This window comes from Mesoplodon densirostris, chromosome 2, assembly GCF_025265405.1.
Source record: "Mesoplodon densirostris isolate mMesDen1 chromosome 2, mMesDen1 primary haplotype, whole genome shotgun sequence".
Lineage (NCBI taxonomy): Eukaryota > Metazoa > Chordata > Mammalia > Artiodactyla > Ziphiidae > Mesoplodon > Mesoplodon densirostris.
Window position 1 is genome coordinate 110,239,075 of NC_082662.1, and position 22,428 is coordinate 110,261,502.

The 22,428-nt window shown below is 40.8% G+C and overlaps 1 protein-coding gene and 1 non-coding gene across 2 annotated transcripts in view; one reads left to right on the top strand and one right to left on the bottom strand.

Moving 5' to 3' along the window:
* Window positions 1-20,193, top strand: part of LOC132503582 (neuroblastoma breakpoint family member 6-like protein) — a 32,247-nt gene extending 12,054 nt beyond the window's left edge. Inside the window, 1 exon segment of the mRNA XM_060120146.1 lies at window positions 20,009-20,193. Within this exon segment, the coding sequence (XP_059976129.1) occupies window positions 20,009-20,193 (185 nt within the window).
* TRNAN-GUU (transfer RNA asparagine (anticodon GUU)) lies at window positions 19,856-19,929 on the bottom strand. The gene has a single exon. It is a non-coding gene; the product is annotated as a tRNA-Asn (tRNA).
* Window positions 20,194-22,428: the final 2,235 nt, after the last annotated feature.

Sequence of the window (22,428 nt, forward strand, 5' to 3'; positions counted from 1 at the left end):
TTCTACAGGCAGATCTTGGAGTCCACTGCCCAGCTGTACAATGAAAACAGACATCAGGAAAGAAAATCAGAGCCTTCTGGCTCACCTGAGTCATATTCCAGAGATAAGTGGTCAAAACCCACAGGGTGAGATCACTCTCAGATCTCTCTTTTCTCTTGCCACATCTGGGTATCGAAACAAAAGATGATGATGGGGAGACCAAAACTATTTCACAACCGAGAATTCTCATAGTTTTTTCAGCCTAGAAAGGTGCTCCCTCTACAGGTCCCCAAGACTCCAGGCTCCAGGAATGAGTAGCTCTGGGAAATCCACCACTTTGTTACAAAATTCACCCTATTATTGAAGCCTGGATTCCAGTCCCAGGTTTCTCAATTTACAGGTCATGTGCCTTTAGTTACTACTTAACCTCTTGACCTACTGTTTCCTCATGGGCAAAGGAACTGTACCTGAATGGTATATAGGTTCTGGTACCAATTCCAATGTGGTAAGGGAGATTTCCCCTTCCACAGGTTAAGGGTTAAGCATTCAGGCCTTCAGGACTGCCTCACACCCCCATACCCTGTCCATTTCTGAGGGCAGTTGAAAGTCCATGTTGTTACCTGTACTTCTGACTGACTGGCTAGAAATCAGAGGATATCACCACCCCCTCTTCAGGTTCGATTAATTTCCTAGAATTGTTTCTCACAGAACTCAGAGAAACATTTTACTTACTATCAATAGATTACAGGTTTATTATAAAAGGATATAACTCAGGAACAGCAAATGGAAGAGATGCATAGGGCAAGGCAGGGGGAAGGGTGTGGAGCTTCCATGCCCTCTCAGAGCAAGCCACTCTCCCAGCACCTCCATGTGTTCACCAACCCGGAAGCTCTCACAACACTAAAAACCCTCCCAGGAGGTCAGGAGCTGGGACTGGAAGTTCCAACCCTCTAATCACAAGGTCGACCTTCCTGGCAACAAGCCCCCCACATTCCTTGCTTTCCAAAAGTTGCCTCATTAACATAACACAATAACCTTTATCCCTCCATCACTTAGGAAATTCCAAGGGTTTTAGGAGCTCTATGCCAGAAACAGAGATGAAGACCAAATATACATTTCTTATTATAAATCACATCACACAGGTGGTGACTGAGAGCCTCCTGGTTTCACATTCTAGGGCTGTTCCCTTGACACCACCCTCCTATTTATTGTTTTTTTTTTTTTTTTTTTTTTCCGTACGAGGGCCTCTCACTGTTATGGCCTCTCCCGTTGCGGAGCACAGGCTCTGGACAAGCAGGCTCAGCGGCCATGGCTCACGGGCCCAGCTGCTCAGCGGCATGTGGGATCTTCCCAGACTGGGGCACGAACCCCTGTCCCCTGCATCGGCAGGCGGACTCTCAACCACTGCGCCACCAGGGAAGCCCTCACCCTCCTATTTAAAAGGAATCAGACATGGATTTAGGAGCCAGATTTCCATTCAACATATCCTCTCTTTCCTAGAACAGACTGTTTCTGAATGTGCATGCTTGAAGCTAGGCACATCTCTCCTGAGAGGTGTGAAAGGCCTTCATTTTTCTCTACAAGAGTAGAATGGAGAGTAAACTGATACTGAGCAGGAGGTGGTAGGGATCTAGCTAAAAGCTGCTTAAAGCTAAAAGCTGCTTAAAGGTGCAACAGCTTTGAGCAGGGCTATCAGTATTTTGAGCTGGTGGGGGCCTAAGTTCCACACCACAGTGCAGACAGTATCTTTCAGAGGACTTTCCCTCTAATCTGCTAGCACAACTTTCTCTTTCCAGACTGTAGGCTTACCACCATAGTTTATCCACTCAACTGCATTTAGGTGGCACGTGGCCTTTTTCCTCTCTTAGCTCTCAATCAAACCTCAGTTTGGTATCAACCTGATACCAGAACCTGATAGAAAATTCTCAGTTTTTGTTTCTGTTTTCTGTTTCAGGTAACAACTAATGCTGGAACTATGAAACGTTCTGTCTTATATCAACAAAGTATAGTCACAAACATTTCCCCAATTGATGAGAAAAACAACAAAACAAGCAAAAGTCCAAATCTGAAAGGAAGAGCAAGATTTCACAGCCACTCCAGACTTTTACTCCAAATGGATAGTTTGATTACAGAAATCACAGCCCTTCAGCCTGCAAATGTGACAACTGCCTCAGGGACACTAATACCTAGATTCTCAGATAATCTTGAGAAGCCCTAACCCTTTTTCCTTCCCATCCCCATCCTGTGGATAACTGGAGTCAGCAGCAGCTGGAAGAAAATGGCAAGGATTTGGGTGAAGAATAAGTCAGAATAGTGTCGCTGCAGACCATTTATCAACTCTTCAGCACATGTCATTTTTCCTTGAAGGTTGGGGGTTTATAAAGATCCTAGAATAGAGTTTATTTTTTATACATTCTGTTGGCTATCATCTTTTTGTGCAAATCAAAATTATAAAGCTTTGTTTCTTCAGCTTAAAGCAGGAAACTTTAAAGTGCCCACTGCATTTATACCCCAGAGTGATAGAAACCAGGTCTGAGTGTATCATTTCATTCCAAAATTAAATATTATTGTACACCTGGTGTTACAAAGAAAATATGCATTGTGTCTCACCCTCTGGGAACCAAGATACTCAGACAAAAAGTTCTGCCCCCACAGTTGGGCATCTGTAAGCAGAGCCGCGGTCTCGTACATATCCACCTAACGGGACCCAAGGACACAGTGATAGAATCTCTGCCAGAGAAGGATCCTGAGAGCCTACTGTTCACTGTTGTATTTCCGATACACTCTAGCAAAAGTCCCATCCTAGAGGTCTCTGTTTAGGGCCCACAGAGAGAGAGATAACATACCTAGATGGAACTGGTAGCTTTCAAATATCTCCACTCTCATTTGGATTTTTTTTTCTAAAAATGAATTCCTCATACCCTCTGTCTGTCTTTTGCTATCAAATATAACATCAGGACATCTCATTCAGAAGCTTTGAAACATATAAAGTAGCCTCCAACTTACCAGACTTCTGTGTTAGAAAGCTGATTCATGTAAGGAGGACAAATCCCGGGTGGCAGGAAGGGATCCTTTAGATGGGTTTGTACAGCACACTTCTGACTTACATTTTTTTTGTATGAGTGGGTGGCATTGAGCACTGTCACAACCTTCTGCAAGGGAGAGAGACATTGAGAGCCAAGTTTTAGTCCAGGACTCAGCTCTTCACAGCCTTCTGTGTTTTGCAATCGTTTCTCCCCACAATTATTTACTTTGAAAAATTTCAAACCTACAGAAAATTTGAAAGAAACATACAATGAACACCTCTATTCTTTTCATCTAAATACAACAATTAACATTCATTTGCTCCTTTTCTCTGTCTGCACTCACCCACCCACTCATTCATGTTGCTTTAATAAATGCAGACAAAATGCCCACTTCTAAATACTTCAGCATGTATTTCCTGGTGTTAAGGGCATCATTCTATGTAACCATAATACAATTCAATTACCAAATCATAGGACATTAATACTAATTCAATACTATTATCTGATATATGCTCCAGGTATAAATTTTACAATTGTTTAAAAAATGTCATATGCATGTGCATGCATCTAGATTCAGATGCATTTAACATATGCATCTATATTATACATATATATGAGCAAGAGATTAAGAATTAAGTGTGTGTGTTGTGGTTCTGGTATCTTCCCCTGTTCTAATTAAAGTTTCTAAATTACACTTTGGTCCTTATTACCTGGAACTCTCTCCTGATGTCTTTGTTTTTGTTGTTTCTGATGGCATTGAATTCCTGAAGAGGACAGGCTAATTATCTTGTTCAATATCCTACATTCTGATCAAACTAAACATTTTTGGAAAGATCAGCACATAGTATTTGTGCTTCTTACTGCATCCTGTCAAGAAGCAAGTTGTCGAAGAACAAAGCAACAAAATAGTGTGAATACTTCTCGTCGAAAATATTAAAGGAAACACACCATCTGCCAGCAACGTTAGTAGTCTGTATTGTGCCTGTAGTCCTTCAATCCAAACCACAGTGTCTGCCATTTATCTTGACAGGAACTGAGTCTTTAGGTTTGCTTTTAACCCCAGCACTGACTGCGACCGTTATTTGCAGCCATAGAGCAGGATTTACTGAAGACTTACCAGCGCAATGCGATCCAAAGAAGGGAAGGAAAACCCACAGTGAACAAACCTACAGCCAGGCCACTGGGGACCTTGGATGGGCCCCATGTCTGAGCATGCTCAGAAGCTACTCCCAAATGTGAAATGCCTGCTCTCAAGCAGTCTGTAGCTTCCACTAATGAATCGTGCCATCATAGCCATTTTTTCTAGTTGAGCTATTTTAAATATTAGTGGGGCTTCTAGGGAGAAATGAGCTTAGTTTATTTAAAATAAAATCAAACTCCTTGCCCTAGTCTACACCGGCTTATCTCCATCTCCCATACTTCTGTTTTTGTGGTTTGTTAGGTTTTTTTTTTTTATTGCCGTATAGTTGATTTACAATATTGTGTTAGCTTCAGGTGTACAGCATAGTGACTTAGTATATTTGCAGATTATATTCCATTATAGGTTATTACAAGGTGATGGATATGATTCCCTGTGCTATACAGTATATCTTTGTTGCTTAACTATTTTATATAGTAGTTTGTATCTGTTAATCCCATACCCTTAATTTGTCCATCCCTTCTTCCCACTCTCCTTTGATAACCACAAGTTTGTTTTCTATATCTGTGTGTGTGTTTCTGTTTTGCATATACATTTGTTTTGTTTTTTTAGATTCCACATATAAGTGATATCATATAGTGTTTGTGTTTTTCTGTCTGACTTATTTCACTAAGCATCATATTCTCTAGGTCCATCCACATTGCTGCAAATGGCAGTTTCATTCTTTTTAAAGTCTGGGTGATATTCCATTGTGTGTACACACACACACACACACACACACACATTACATCTTCTTAATCTAACCTCTGTTGATGCATACCTGAGTTGCTTCCATGTCTTGGCTACTGTGGGGGTGCTGTGAACATGGGGGTGCACATATCTTTTCAAAGTAGTGCTTTCATTTTTACTGGACTTATACCCAGGAGTGAAATTGCTGGATCATCTGGTAGTTCTATTTTTAGTTTTTTAAGGAACTTCTATACTGTTTTCCATAGTGGCTGCACCAATTTACATTCCCACCAACAGGACACAAGGATTTCTTTTTCTCCACATCCTCACCAGCACTTGTTATTTCTTGTCTTTTTTATAATAGCCATTCTAACAGGTGTGAAGTGATAGCTCATTGTGGTTTTGATTTGCATTTCTCTGATAATTAGTGATATTGAGCACGTTTTCATGTACCTCTTGGCCATCTACATGTCTTCTTTGGTAAAATGTCCATTCAGATTCTCTGCCCATTATTACCTGGAATTTTGGGGGGTTTTTTGCTATTGAGTTATATAAGTTCTTTGTGTATTTTGGCTGTTAATCTCTCAACAGATATATGATTTTCAAATATTTTCTCTCATTTGGTAAGTTAACTTTTCATTTTACTGATGGTTTCCTTGACTGTGCAGAAGCTTTTTAGTTTAATGTAGTTTCACTTGTTATTTTTGCTTGCGTTCCCATTGCTTTTCGTGTCAAATTCAAAAACTCATTGCCAAGGTCAGTGTCAAGGAGCTTACCATCTGTGTTTTTTTAAAGGAGTTTTATGGTTTAGGGTGTTACTTTTTTTTTTTTTTTTTTTTTTTTTTTTTGCGGTACGCGGGCCTCTCACTGTTGTGGCCTCTCCCGTTGTGGAGCACAGGCTCCAGACGCGCAGGCTCAGCGGCCATGGCTCACGGGCTCAGCTGCTCCGCGGCACGTGGGATCTTCCCGGACCGGGGCACGAACCTGTGTCCCCTGCATCGGCAGGCGGACTCTCAACCACTGCGCCACCAGGGAAGCCCTAGGGTGTTACTTTTAAGCCTTTAATCCATTTTGAATTAATTTTTGTGTATGGTGTAAGATAGTGGTCCAGTTTCATCCTTTTGCATGTGGCTCTCTAGTTTTCCTAACACCATTTTTGAAGAGACTGTCCTTTCTCTGTTGTATATTCTGGGCTCCTTTGTCATAAATTAATTGTGTGCTTATTTCTGGGCTCTCTATTCTGTTTCATTGATTTAGGTGTCTGTTTTTATGCTGATAACATACTGTTTGATTACTATAGCTTTGTAATATAGTTTGAAATCAGAGGGCATGATACCTCCAGCTTTGTTCTTCTTTCTCAAGATTGAGTTGACTATTTGGGAGCTTTTGTGGTTCCATACAAATTTTAGGGTTGTTTGTTCTATTTCTGTAAAATATGTCACTGAAATTTTTATAGGGTTTGCATTGAATCTGTGGATTGCTTTGGGTAGTATGGATATTTTAACAATGTAAATTCTTCCAACCCATGACCATGGAGTATCTTTTCATTTATTTTGTGTCTTCTTCAGTTTCTCTCATCAGTGTCTTATAGTTTTCAGTGTACAGGTCTTTCATCTCTTTGGTTAAATCTATTCCTAGGTATTTTATTATATTTGATACAGTTGTAAATGGGATTTTTTTTAAAATTTCTCCTTGTGATTTTTTGCTATTAGTGTATAGAAACAGCAGATTTTTGTATTATTGTATTATTTGTATTGTGATTATATCCTGCAACTTTACTGAATTCATTGATTATTTCTAACAGTTTTTTTGTGGAATCTTTAGGATTTTTTTATATAAAATATTATTTGATCTGCAAATAATGACAGTATTATGTTTTCCTTTCCAATTTGGATTCCTTTTCTTTCTTTTCCTTACCTAATTGCTCTGGCTAGGACTTCCAATGTCATGTTGAGTAAAAGTAGTAGAGTGGACATCCTTGTCTTTTTCCTGATCTTAGAGAAGAAGATTTCATCTTTTCACCATTGAGTATGATAATAGCTATGAGCATTTAAACTATTTTTTTCTTTGACTATTGAACCTACCTTGCAGCTCTGGTGTAAACCCCACTTGGTTATGGTGTGTAATTCTTTGTACATATTGCTGAATTCTATTTGTTAATATTTTGTTAAGATTTTTCATCTATATTCATGAGGGAAATTTCTAGGATATTAGAATATTTATATATTTATGTAAGATAGCTATAGTTTTCTTTTTGAACTTTTTTCCCCTGGTTTTGGTGTCTGGGTAATACAGCCTTCATAGAATGAATTGAGAAGTGTTTTGTACTCTTCTATTTTCTGGAAGAGATTGTATAGAATTAGTATTAATTCTTCTTTAATCTTTTGGTAGAATTCTCCAGCACAACCATGTGGGTCTGGGATTTCTTTCCTTGGAATATTTAAATTACAAATTGACTTTCCTGAACAGTTATAGAGCTATACAAATGATCAGTATCATATTGAGTGAGTTGTTGTAGTTTGTACTTATGAGGAATTTGTTCATTTCATCTACGTGGTCAAATATATCTATGTAGAATTTTCCATGATATTCCCTTATTATCCTTTTAACATCTGCAAAATCTGTAGTGATTGTAGTCTCTATTCATTCCTGATACTAGGTATTTGTCTTCTATCTTTTTCCTTTGTCAAGTTTATTGATCTCTTCAAAGAATCAGCTTTCATTTTATTGATTTTATCTATTGCTTTTTTGTTTTTAATGTCATTGATTTCTGCTTTGTATTATTTTCTTCCTTCTGTTTGCTTGATTTCTTTTACTTTTTCTTGTTTCTTGATGCAGGACCTTAGGTTATTGATTTGATTTCTTTTTTTTTCTTTTTTTTCACATAAATTTCACTTTATTTATAACATATGAAAGGGGGTATTTCAAATGACACTAAACATAATAAATATATAACTTGCTTTTTTAAAAATCTGCAGTATACATTCAAGGAAGGGCTAAACTTCCAATGCCAACTATATATGAGACAAAATTAAACACTTACAATAATCAGTTTCCTAAAAGTGCTATTTTTTTTTTTTTTTTTTTTTTTTGCCATACGGGGGCCTCTCACTGTTGTGGCCTCTCCCGTTGCAGAGCACAGGCTTCGGACGCACAGGCTCAGCGGCCATGGCTCACGGGCCCAGCCGCTCCGTGGCATGTGGGATCTTCAAGGACCCGGGCACGAACCGGTGTCCCCTGCATCGGCAGGCGGACTCTCAACCACTGCGCCACCAGGGAAGCCCAAAAATACTATTTTTTAATACCTATAAGAGGAAACATTCTCGTGATTTGTTTCCATCCAAACATCTATATACCTCTTTTCTAATGTAAGCTTTAAGGCCTTAAATTTCCCTTTCAGCACTGATTTAAGCTGTTTCCCACAACTTTTGATATATGTTCATTCCATGGTTTAAAACCGCCAAATGCCCTAAGGTATAGCCTTTGCTACTAGTGGCTAAAACATAAATGCGTGATTAAAATATTGAACTTAAATTGAATTGAAAGAATTAAGCCACAGAGATAGAAACCGGAGGAATCACTTTCGCCTGGAGGATACCGGAGAGATCACCTTTGATAACCCGAGAAGCGCTGAGGCAAAAGGGCTTGAGAGGAAAGAGCGGGAAGATCCGGAGCATCTGAGCAGAGGAGAGGGCGGGGAGAGACGTTCCTACGGTTCCCTGAATTCCAAGCACGGTTCATTTCCAAGAGCCGAGAGCGCTGACCACTGGCTCCGTGAAAAGAACCACCGAGGATCGAGTCCGCACCCCGGGAATCAGGCGTGCACACTGCTGGGCAGCGCCTGAGGCTCAGAGGCACCTAGCCCGCGGCTCCTGCGGCTTCCGGGAGCTGAGGAGTCAGCGTAGGTGACCCCTGCACCCGGGGGCATAGCTGTGGAACTGGAGACCCTACTTTGGATGCAGCATCCCGAAGTCAAACTTGGGGGTGGGGGTGCGATGTCCCATGGTCCTCGCTTCCGGGAAGGCGAGGAGCCTTAACCAGGGCCTGTCTGGAGCCGCAGTCTCCTTGCTTGAGGGACCACTGGTGCTTCCAGGTTTATTCTTCAGTTTCAAAGGTTGGTGGCCGGAACAGTGGTGGCAGGACCTACAGTTTTCACATCGTTAAACTCACGCACTTGGCTTGTTTCCGCAGTGTAGTGATTATCACGTTTGCCTTATATGCAAAAGGTCCCCGATTCCAAACCGGGAGGAAACAGTTTGATTTTTCCGAGTTACATTCACATTTTATAAACAAAAAGGAGGCTAGGGGTATGGGGTGAGGCAGCAGAAGCAGCTGCATTTTCAATCCCCAAGAAACATGGGAGGCATTCCGTTACCACCTGAAAGCCTACTCAGGACTACGAACAAGGCCTCCTTTGTCTGAGTCACTTTGGAGACCAAGCCACAAACAGTTTCTCTAAGGACAGCACAGGACAAAGCCAACTTCAGGTTACCTTTATGTCCAGAAATCCCCTCATCTCATCTGGCGCCTAAATCTCCTCTACACACTGACACGTCTCTGAAAACCAAGGAGTTCATCCCTGTGAAGCACACTTGGCTTTCCCACAGCTCAGCACACTTGCGGAACAATATAATTTGCGTGACAGAACAAAAGAGACTGAACCCAAATCTGCACCGGGGGCTGGAGCCAAAGACGGGTAGATAAAGAACTTCAGACTCCATGAATTGAGTTGTCGCGGCATGAAAAGGAGCCGGTACACGTGCCATTATCCGGAGAGCCCCCGGAGCCAGGTCAGAGATCAGGAAGTAGACAGAATTGCTCATCACCCACGGAAAATCAAGTCGGCACCTGACTCATAAGGAAACCGAGGTTCAGAAAGAGAGCATGACCTTGGCTCTGCCGCACACAGCGCTAAAGCTAGGCCAGGATGGAACCCAGCCAGTTACCTTGCGGCCTGGCCTCAGAGCCCAAAGCGTTGCCCAGAACAGAAGTGAAAGGTGAGGAGCGGCGGGGCAAGGGCTGGGAGCCTTGCACAGCTGCCTTCAGCCCTGGGCCCTGGGAACCCCCAATTCTGCTCTCTGCATCTCTGAAACCTAACCTCTACTTTCACAGTTATCACCTGTGAAGAGGTGAAGAGGAGAGGCCAAACTGGGGCTCCAGTGTGGCTCCCTGATGGTCTAGTGGCTAGGATTCCCCACTTTCACAGCTCCGGCCCGGTTTGATTCCCTGTCAGGGAAGCTCTTTTCTCAGCGTCTCCACTCAAAGGAGTCTTCCTCTTCAACCCCACAGGTGTGTTTTGCTACAAAGTCCAGATGCAGAAGTGCTTCTGCACTGAGTCCCTAAACTCCAGTGAGGTCCTGCCTCAGGATTCTTGGCATTGCCCAGGCTGGAGGAGGTGAGATGTGATGAACAGCCAGGGCTGAGCAGCCCCTCGCCTTCATTCTCCCTTCATCTCAGGAATTTAATGTCTTACTTTCAGAGTTTTTCATCCAAAGAGAACCTGGAACTTGAGTTCCCAAAACAATAAAAAACAAAAACATAAAACATTTGAAACATACCAAAAAATTGAAATACTAACATCGTATATTCTCTACCTAACCGTGCAGAGTTAACATTTTCCCATGTTTGCTTTCTCACTCTCTCTCCATGTATATGAACCGCGACGCCTTTTGGAGTAACTTGCAGACATTGCAACTCAAGATCACTGGTTGGGCCTCTGTTGCTCCTTTCCTTTGGCATCTCCCTCAAAACCAGCTTCTGCGGGACCTGTCCTTCAAGACAAGTGGAAGGCTTTGTCCTCACGAGGAGGCCCCTCTTGCCCCTTCAGGAACCTGGAATCTGTTCTCTTCAGGCTGTAGAGAAGCTTCAGGTCGTGTTTTATTCAGCTCTTCCCCAAGTGCAGGCCAGGCACGCCCTGTGCTTGTAGGAGTCCCCCCGGACTCGCTGACCTCCGGACTCCTCCCGGTTGCCTTGGCGGGCAGTGGGATCTTGGGTCAGCCTGAGCGCTGGAACCGCCTACCTCAGGAGAGACACTTCAGGGTCTCTTCAAGTGTGGCTGCCCCCTTGGCTCTTGCCTGGCTCTTGGTGCCCTGTATGGAGCGAAAAGAGTTCTGACCAGACAGAAAGGTGAAGCATGTTTCCTGTAGTAGGAGGATGAGGGGAGCAGATGGGAAATGCGTTAAAGGGAGGGGAAAGTTTTGAAGAGCTTCCCAGAATTGACTGCATCAGTGCTGGCGGGGGGCGGGGGTAGTGGCTGCTCTGTGACAACAGTGGCACTTAGTCTTGTCTTGTCCTGCTTGTCCTGGCCTTGATCTGGTCCCAGGTCCAGTCTGAGTCCAAGCAGACAGAGGCATCCTGGTTTGCAGAACATATTCCATTGTGCCTCTCTCCAAAATGGGTAGCCACTGAGTTTCTATTTCTAGGATCCCAGTGGACGGTGTCCATGGGGTTTCTTGAACTTTCTTTCTTGTCTGAAACATTCCTTATCTCTCCTTCAATTCTAAATGGTAATTTTGCTGGTTAGAGTATCCTGGGTTGTAGATTTTCCCTTTCAGCACTTTTAAATATATCATGCCATTCCCTTCTAGCCTGCAAATATTCTGCAGAAATGATATGGGGGTTCCCTTTTGTATGACTCATTGTTTTTCTCTTGCTCCCTTTAGAATTCTGTCCTTGTCTTTAACTTTTGCCATTTTAATTATGATATATCTTGGTGTCGGTCTGTTTAGGTTCACCTTGTTTGGGACCCTCTGTGCTTCCTGTAACTAGATATCTGCTTTCTTCTTCAGGTTCTGGAAATTTTCAGTCATAATTTCTTCAAACACATTTTTGACCCTTTTCTCTCTCTTCTCCTTCACAGATCCCTAAACTTTCTTTCTTGCTGAAATGTAAGTCAGGGGAAATTAAAAAGTAGATAAATTAGTGGTCTAGATAAATTAGTGGTCTCCATGCCAGGTATAAGAAAAAATAATTTAAGTGGATAATAAAGATGAATCTCAAATACTCTTAAAGACTTTAAAGAATTCTAAAAATTGACATAATAGCATAGAAAATATTTATGTCATGTCATAGTTCTAGAGATAACTCCTTTTTTTTTTAGAGATAACTCCTTTTATGCATCACACTGGTTTAATAATTTTGGTCTAAAAACTACTTTACTCTGTCTTTCAGATTTTCTAATAGTGTAGAAAATATTGGTAGCAGAGTATTCTAGTTTATACACACCTTGGATTTATGTTCTCTTCTAAATCCTCATGACACTGAATTGCCTAATTTTCCTCTACTGGTTTTACTTGTCCAATAAGAGAACTTTAATTCCAATAAATATTTAAGTTTATAAAGTTTAAAATTATGTGTTCCAGTAAATTAAATATACCATTTAATAACTTTTAAATGGAGATTAACTCTTATAATTCTAGAATTCATTGTAACAATTATTCCACTTACAATTTGGGGGTAAATGTTTTTAGGTATCATTCAATATATGATTCCAACATTCATTTCTCTATTATGATTCAGCTCAAGTTGTGTTTTTAAGATCTATCATGATCTTTAAGTGCCTAGACTGATACTAAATTAATTAAAGTATAATATTTGCCTGGAGAATTTTTAATTAAGATGGAAATAGCAAAACCCTGTTTTTATATAATGCTGGTGTGTATTTTTATAGATTACAGAGTGGCCATAGGTTAACAGGTTAAGAGGACGTGTGGGTACCTTTAGAGTATGTTGGTGAGCACAGCCATCATGTCACTTGAAGAAATGTAAAACACATGGAGTATCTTCTCCAGGAAGTAAGGAGCTATCACTGAAGACCAGCTGTTTTCATAAAGGGCTTGTTTATTTAAAAAAAAATTTTTTTTGGTTCTTGGTTACCTGCCTTCTAGATCTGGATTCATCCATTTTTCCATTCTTCTTTATGCTTCTTTTGTGTCGAGCACCGCTGGTGCCCCTAGGCCCAGGTGGGCAGAGGAGCCAGGAACTACAGGGCTTGAACAAATTATGCTCCCACACTTTTTGATGCCTCCAGAAAGGGACGCCACAGACAGAGACCTTGAGTTTGCTCAGGTTTCAGCATCTCTCCTGGACCAGGGCCTGACACTTAGTAACACCTAATAAGTGCTCAGTGATTGAAGGAGTTCTAACACAAGGTTCTAGAAAGCTGAAGAGGAGGAAAAGAATGTGAGTGGAATGGGGCAGTCTAGAGTATGAGGGCCAGAGTGAGACAGACAGACAAAAACACCCACAAAGAGAGTAGAGAGAATGTTCAAGAACTGGATTTAGAGTATAAAAGCCTAAGAGCTCATGTGTGCTCATGAGATTCAACAGAAGAACCAAGAGGGGGTGAGCCAACAACTCTTGGTATCCAGGTCTGCACCAGAAGCATCGTCAGGTGCAGGATTCTGTTGCTTCCAACGTTTTGTCTCAAATGGAACAATTTCTTTTTCAGAAATAGACAAACACTGTCAAAGAATCATATAGAGACAGCTATTGGATTACTAACCCAACTTTGAGTAGGAAAGTGACCAGTCCACAGATTGTGAGTGTCCAAGAAGGCAAATAGCAATTCACAAAGGGAAGGGAAGATGAATAAATGTCTGGGACCAGTAGTTATTCCCCTCCAATTGATCAGCTACTTGACAGGAAGCAACCTGGAGTCATTCTGGTCAATCTTTTCTGGACCCAACTTAGTAGGTCACCACCAAAACCAATAACAACTACTGAAAGACTTTCTAAACATCTTGGAAGTTATCAGCTGAACATATGCAATATGGTACCTCTGGGTAATGTCCACATTGTCCTTCTGCCATACCCCCTGCTTAGTTGAGTCAGGAGTCCAACACCTGTTGTAAGAGTATCAGATAGATTTATAGAAAGTTTGTTGTACTAGAAAGACTATGAAGAAAAAGGATCTTTCATTGAGTCGTAAAAATACATTGGTCTATAAAGTGGCACACCTCCTATTGAAGTCATACTAGGAACACGTGAAGAGCAGCTTTCAGCTTCTGGTAAAGGTGGAGTGACAGAAATGAGATTTACTTTTCTGCCTGAAACCTGTCCCTACCCTTCTCCCCTGTCCCCAAAGAAAAGAAAAAGACAAAAGGCATAAAATATTAGTTTTCAAGACACTGGAAATCAGTAAATAAAGGGTAGAAATCCCTGAGAGATGAGAAACAAATATGGTGAGCCCTGCCATTGACCCAGCTTACTATTTTCAGAGTCTCCAGGCTGAGGACAAGGAGGGGATCTGAGTCCAACTCCTTGGATTGTGGCGATGAGGCTGAGTATCCATGGAGAACAAGGGAGCTAGAGTTCATAGGACAGGTTTAGTGATGAGAGAGATGAACAGAGAGAACCCAGGCATTTGGAAAGGGTTTCCTTCAAGTAATGAGTGGATTTCTGATACAAGCATGCTTGTGACCAAAAAAAGAAACTTTGAAAAATATCATGAGACAGTGCCTGGTGTTCACACAGTACAGGCAATTGTACTCTCTCCCCACAGCCAGACTGAACTACTCATAAGAGCCATGAAGAAGAACACTCAAAGAAGGTTGTGACTTACTAGTTGGATTAGTCAGCCTTGGACTGACCTACCTAAAAAATAATAAAACCAAGATTCAAAGGGATCAAACTGTTTACAAGTCACTTAACTCTACCCCAGAACAAAACTGAAGAAGATTTATAGGAATACCAAATAGCCAGTACACAAGAAAGTAAAATTTGGCCATGTCTGGTATCCAATCAAAGAACGTGAGGCATGCAAAGAGGCAGGAAAACATGATGGATAAGGAGAAGAATAGTCAATGAATCAAAACTGAACGAGAACTGACATGATGGTAAAATCAACAGAGAGGACTTTAAAATATTTATCATGACTGTGTTACACATTCCAAAGAGGTGTAGAAACGTGGAACATATAAAAATGGTCAAAATAAAACTTTAAAGATGAAAAATGATAACTTATTTAAAAAATTTTTTTAAACAGCTTTATTGGAGTATAATTGCTTTACAATGGTGTGTTAGCTTCTGCTGTATAACAAAATGAATCAGCTATACATAAACATATATCCCCACATCCCTTCTGGCTTGCATCTCCGTCCCACCCTCCCTATCCCACCCCTAGGTGGACACAAAGCATCGAGCTGATCTCCATGTGCTATGTGGCTGCTTTCAACTAGCTATCTATTTTACATTTGGTAGTGTATATATGTCCATGTCACTCTCTCACTTCATCCCAGCTTACCCTTCCCTCTCCCCTTGTCCTCAAGTCCATTCTCTACGTCTGTGTCTTTATTCCTGTCCTGCCCCTAGGTTCTTCAAAACCCTTTTTTTCTTTTTTTTTTTAGATTCCATATATATGTGTTAGCATACAGTATTTGTTTTTCTTTTTCTGACTTACTTCACTTTGTATGACAGACTCTAGGTCCAACCACCTCACTACAAATAACTCAATTTGTTTCTTTTTTTGGCTGAGTAATATTCCATTGTATATATGTGCCACATCTTCTTTATCCATTCATCTGTTCATGGACACTTAGGTTGCTTCCATGTCCTGGCTATTGTAAATGGAGCTGCAATGAACATTGTGGTACATGACTGGTTTTGAATTATGGTTTTCTCAGGGTATACGCCCAGTAGTGGGATTGGTGGGTCGTATGGTAACTCTATTTGTAGTTTTTTAAGGAACCTCCATACTGTTCTCCATAGTGGCTGTACCAATTTACATTCCCACCAACAGTGCAAGAGGGTCCCCTTTTCTCCACACCCTCTCCAGCATTTATTGTTTGTTGATTTTTTGATGATGGCCATTCTGACTGGTGTGAGGTGATACATCACTGTAGTTTTGATATGCCTTTCTCTAATGATTAGTGATGTTGAGCATTCTTTCATGTGTTTGTTGGCAATCTGTATATCTTCTTTGGAGAAATGTCTATTTAGGTCTTCTGCTCATTTTTGGAGTGGGTTTTTTGTCTTTTTGATATTGAACTGCATGAGCTACTTGTAAATTTTGGAGATTAATCCTTTGTCAGTTGCTTCATTTGCAAATATTTTCTCCCATGCTGAGGGTTGTCTTTTTGTCTTGTTTATGGTTTCCTTTGCTGTGCAAAAGCTTTTAAGTTTCATTAGTTCCCATCTGTTTATTTCTGTTTTTATTTCCACCTTCTGTAGGAGGTAGATCTTGCTGTGAGTGATGCCATAGAGTGTTCTGCCTATGTTTTCTTCTAAGAGTTTGATAGTGTCTGGCATTACATTTAGGTCTTTAATCCATTTTGAGTTTATTTTTGTATATGGTGTTAGGGAGTGTTCTGATTTCATACTTTTACATGTACCTGTCCAGCTTTCCCAGCACCACTTATTGAAGAGGATGTCTTTTCTGCACTGTATATTCTTGCCTCCTTTATCAAAGATAAGGTGACCATATGTGCGTGGGTTTCTCTCTGGGCTTTCTATCTTGTTCCATTGATCTATCTTTCTGTTTTTGTGCCAGTACCATACTGTCTTGATTACTGTAGCTTTGTAGTATAGTCTGAAGTCAGGGTGCCTCATTCCTCCAGCTCCAGTTTTCGTTCTCAAGATTGTTTTGGCTATTCAGGGTCTTTTGTGTTTCCATACAAATTGTGAAATTTTTTGTTCTAGTTCTGTGAAAAATGCCAGTGGTAGTTTGATAAGGATTGCATTGAATCTGTAGATTGCTTTGGGTAGTAGAGTCATTTTCACAATGTGGATTCTTCCAATCCAAGAACATGGTATATCTCTCCATCTATTTGTATCATCTTTAATTTCTTTCATCAGTGTCTTATAGTTTTCTGCATACAGGTCTTTTGTCTCTTTAGGTAGGTTTATTCCTAGATATTTTATTCTTTCTGTTGCAATGGTAAATGGGAGTGTTTCCTTAATTTCTCTTTCAGATTTTTCATCATTAGTGTATAGGAATGCAAGAGATTTCTGTGCATTAATTTTGTATCCTGCTACTTTACCAAATTCATTGATTAGCTCTTGTAGTTTTCTGGTAGAGTCTTTAGGATTCTCTACGTATAGTATTGTGTCATCTGCAAACAGTGACAGCTTTGCTTCTTCCTTTCCGATTTGGATTCCTTTTATTTCTTTTTCTTCTCTGATTGCTGTGGCTAAAACTTCCAAAACTATGTTGAATAATAGTGGTGAGAGTGGGCAACCTTGTCTTGTTCCTGATCTTAGTGAAAATGGTTTCAGTTTTTCACCATTGAGAATGATGTTGGCTGTGCGTTTGTCATATATGGCCTTTATTATGTTGAGGTAAGTTCCCTCTATGCATACTTTCTGGAGGGTTTTTTTCATAAATGGGTGTTGAATTTTGTCAAAAGCTTTTTCTGCATCTATTGAGATGATCATATGGTTTTTCTCCTTCAATTTGTTAATATGGTTTATTGCACTGATTGATTTGCATATATTGAAGAATTCTTGCATTCCTGGGATAATCCCCACTTGATCATGGTGTATGATACTTTTACTGTGCTGTTGGATTCTGTTTGCTAGTAGTTTTTTGAGGATTTTTGCATCTATGTTCATCAGTGATATTGGCCTGTAGTTTTCTTTCTTTGTGACATCTTTGTCTGGTTTTGGTATCAAGGTGATGGTGGTCTCGTAGAATGAGTTTGAGAGTGTTCCTCCCCCTGCTATATTTTGGAAGAGTTTGAGAAGGATAGGTGTTAGCTCTTCTCTAAATATGTGATAGAATTCATCTGTGAAGCCATCTTGTCCTGGCTTTCAGTGCTTGTGATTTCTCTGTTTATATTTTATATTTCTTCCTGGTTCTGTCTCAGAAGGTTGTGCTTTTCAAAGAATTTGTCCATTTCTTCCACATTGTCTATTTTATTGGCATATAGTTGCTTTTAGTAATCTTTCATGATCCTTTGTATTTCTGCAGTCAGTTGTTACTTCTTTTTCATTTCTAATTTTATTGATTTGAGTCTTCTCCCTTTTTTTCTTGATGAGTCTGGCTAATGGCTTACCAATTTTATTTATCTTCTCAAAGAAGCAGCTTTCAGTTTTATTGATCTTTGCTATTGTTTCCTTCATTTCTTTTTCATTTATTTCTGATCTGATCTTTATGATTTCTTTCCTTCTGCTAACGTTGGGTGTTTTTTTTTTTCTTCTTTCTCTTATTGTTTTAGGTGTAAAGTTAGGTTGTTTATTTGACATGTTTCTTGAGGTAGGATTGTAGTGCTATAAACTTCCCTCTTAGAACTGCTTTTGCTGCATCCCATAGGTTTTTGGTCTTCGTGTTTTCATTGTCATTTGTTTCTAGGTATTTTTTGATTTCCTCTTTGATTTCTTCTGTGATCTCTTCTTTATTTAGTGGCATATTGTTTAGCCTCCATGTGTTTGTATTTTTTACAGTTTTTTTCCTGTAATTGATATCTAGCCTCATAGTGTTGTGGTCAGAAAAGATATTTGATACAGTTTCAAATTTCTTAAATGTACCAAGGCTTGATTTGTGACCCAAGATATGATGTATCCTGGAGAATGTTCCATGAGCACTTGAGAAGAAAGTGTATTCTGTTGTTTTTGGATGGAATGTCCTATGAATATCAGTTAAGTCCATCTTGTTTAATGTATCATTTAAAGCTTGTGTTTCCTTATTTATTTTCATTTTGGATGATCTGTCCATTGGTTAAAGTGGGGTGTTAAAGTCCCCTACTATGATTGTGTTAGCTAGGACAATTTTAAAAGGCCTGTCATGGGAGTGTTTGAAGTCCCTGAAATGACCTGAAGAAGTTTTTTGAAGAATAAAATTTTGAAGAAACTAGACAGAATATATTCCAATTATAATGAAAATTATGAAGCCACCGATCCAAGGAGGCAAATGAACCCTGAGCACAAAGAATCTGAAGAAAGCCACACCTAGCACATTACTATTAAACTGCTTAAATCCATAGGAAAAGGAAAAATCACTAAAGCAGCCAAAACAATAAGACACACTACATACAAAAACAAAAATAAAGGCAGTGGAGCAACATCTTTAAAGAACTGAGAGGGAAAAAAAAAGTCAGCATGGAATTCTATGTGTCTTCCCTCAAAAATATCTTTCAAAAATAAAAGTGAATAATGACATTTATAGACATACAAATGCTGAAAGACTTCATCATCACGAGATCCACACCACAAGAAATGTTAAAGGAGTCCTCCAGGAAGAAGGAAATTCACACCAGATAGAATTCTGGGTATACATAAAGGAATGAAGGACAAAAGATATGATATCTGCATGGAAAATATATAAGATCATTTCTTATCAATTAAATATCTTCAAAAACATGGGACAGTTTAAAGAAAAGTAAAAACCTTAGATTTGGGGTTTATAATATATGCAAAGTATAATGCATAAGGGCAATAGCATAAAGGCAGGCAGGTGAGAAATGTGAAGAGGAATGACATCACTTGAAGGCAGGCTGTGATAAGGTAGAAATGTATGCTATAAAGCCTAAAGCAGTCGCTGAAATAACAAAAGAGTTATAGCTAATAAGCCAAAGGAAGGTGAGAGAATGGAACCATATGTAAAACCATGTAAACTCTCTTAGAGAACAGTTGCCCTTCTGGCACTCCACCTATACACATGTGTACAAGAATGATGAGTGCAGTATTGTTTGTAATAATAAAAGCATAGAAACAAATTAATTTCAAAGGTATATGTAAAGACTTCAATAAATACTAGTACAAACAATGGATAAAACTTCACTGTTAAAAGGAACCCAGAGAGTAACGATGAGATGACGACTCTACTCTCTTTCCAGGGATCCTGGATTCCAAGTGACCTGTGTCCTTCGGGAGTCTTCTGTGAGGATCAGAAGAGCAGAAGTGATCTTGGCTTAGGTTCTCTGGCTGTGGACAAGACACGGGTGACAAGAAAGGTAAAGGAGTCCTTCCTCTGAGTTTACGTAGAAATGATGTACGAAGCAGAAATAACTGCAAACCCTTAAATTACATACTGAAAAAGCCAGGAAGGCGTCCCTGGATGGGCTCGAACCACCAACCTTTCGGTTAACAGCCGAACGCGCTAACCGGTTGCGCCACAGAGACTCGAAAAAAGTATTCTTTTTCATCTATGTAGAGCATAAGCAGTCCTTCTAAGGTAGGCGGAGCCACCCGCCTTTCGCAGGACAGTGGCGACGGCTCCAAAGCCTCGGACAACGGGAGAGGAGGAGTCGACGCAGCGTGCTCCTTCCGGTGGGGGAGCCGTGCGTCGGGCTATCCCGAAGGCAGAAGGGCAGCCGAGCGTCCCCGTCGCGCCTTGCTCCACACCCGCCGCAGATGCTGGCGCCCCGGAGAAGCTCCCGGGCCTGAGCTGAGGGGAGCCCGAGGGAAGCTGCGTGCCCGATGGGTTCCGTGACAGCTCCCCGTTTGCTCCGCCTTCACTCGACCATCTCCCCCCTCTGGGCAGCGGCTTAGTAGATGTTGTCGGTTTGGCTCAGCGGGAAGTAGATCAGGTCCAAAGAGCAAATGTGAAAAGGAGCGAAAGAAAGCAGAGGCATGCATGAGACAGACCTCCCAGGAAGCCTGTGAGGCACAGGCCGGATCTTGAGAGATTAAAATTGTTTTTCTTAAGTAACTGAATAGGGAGGGAGAACCGGAGAAGGGCGTGAAAGAGAGAAAAGCACGAGCATGTGTGTCAAAGAATTAAACAGCAAAAATAATGTGAAAATATTTATGTCAAAGAAATTACCTGTTGGCCTCTGGTGCATCGTGACTGTGTACAGTGATTAGTGCTGTGTTGTGGCTACATCAACCTCGGTTCAAATCAAAGTTACAGCAAGTTCGTGTCTATGACCTGTCTTTCGGTTTGCTTTTAATGCCAGCACCAGATGCACCCCTTAGCAGCGTTCAGAGAGCAGTTTACTGCTGGCCGCCGAGCGCGGTACGGTGAGAAGAGCAGTAAATCCCACAGTGCACAAACCCGCGGGCGCCGGTCAAAGCGAAACCTAGGACCGTTCCTTGTCTCACTGTTGAGTAGGACATATCCCCAAAGTTGAAATACCGCCTCTCAAGGATCCTTGTCTGTATCTTCCACTAATAAAATAGTGTGGTCGTAGCCGTTTTACTGTTAAAGATAATTCAAATACCAGTGAGAGTTTTTACACTAAAGGAGAACGAGTTTTTAATGAGTTTACAGTAAAAATGCGAACTAGTTGTTCATTGTCTACACCAGCTTGCCTTCGTTCACCAGTCACTATTTTGAGCTATAGTTCACATAGAGTTAAAAGCACATATCTTTATGCAAGGCAGAAATAGAGACACAGATGTAGAGGACAAATGTATGGACACCAAGGGAGAAGAACCTGCGGGGGGTGGGAATGGACGAATTAGGATATTGGGATTGACATATACACACTAATTTGTATAAAAAACTAACAATCTGTGGAATTTTAGCAAACGTAATCATCACCCAGATCAAGTTATAGAAAATTGCCATGATCCCAGAAATATACTCAGTCCCTTTCCAGGCAATTGTTACCCTATCTCACTTAATTAATTACTATTGTGAGGTCTATTGCCAAAATTACTATTGCCTGCTATTGAAATTCAAATGAATGAATGTATTTTTTTGTATCTGGCTTTTTTTTTTTTTTTCCGGTATGCGGGCCTCTCACTGTTGTGGCCTCTCCCGTTGCGGAGCACAGGCTCCCGACGCGCAGGCTCCGGACGCGCAGGCTCAGCGGCCATGGCTCACGGGCCCAGCCGCTCTGCGGCATATGGGATCCCCCCAGACCAGGGCACGAACCCGTATCCCCTGCATCGGCAGGCGGACTCTCAACCACTGCGCCACCAGGGAGGCCCTGTATCTGGCTTTTTAAATACAACATTATGTTCATTAAACATAACTATATTATCGTGTATGTCACTTCTTAATTTTGGTATTATTGCAGTAATTTTGGTGTTATTGTTTTTGATGAATATTCTTGGTGCTTTGATGAATATTCTATATCAATCTTTTTGTATACTTGTGCATTCATGGAAGTACTGCGACTGCTGGGTCGTGGAGTAGGTACAAGATTAACTTTATTAGAAACTGACAAACAGTGCCCTAGAATGATTTCAAACCAGCAACTACAGTTGCAGTTTCTGTGCATTCTTGTCAGCATTTGGTGTACTAATTCTTTTAGATATAGCATGCTGGAGGGTGTGTAATGATATCTCCTTATAGTATTAATATGCATTTCCCTAATGAATAAAAATGTCAGGAATATTTTCTTATAACTTCTGGCCATTAAGATATCTTCCTCTGTGATCCAGGATGACCCTGGCTTAGCCTTTCCAGGAAAAGGAAACAGGGTCAGGGGTCAGTCGCTGTGGTGCAGGTGGATCCTTCCGAGGCAGCTCTCGGAGACAGAGCTCAGTGTGTTCCCAGTGGCGACGTGTGTTCCCAGTGGCGACACGTGCAGATCCAATGACTGGCACAGCATCAGCAGACAGTGCCCGGCCTCCCAGGCCTTTGCCATCTCCACACACTCATCAGTTGAGCGAGGATGGAATATATTGTTTATATATTCTGTTTCATTCGAGTCATATTCATTTCCCTGA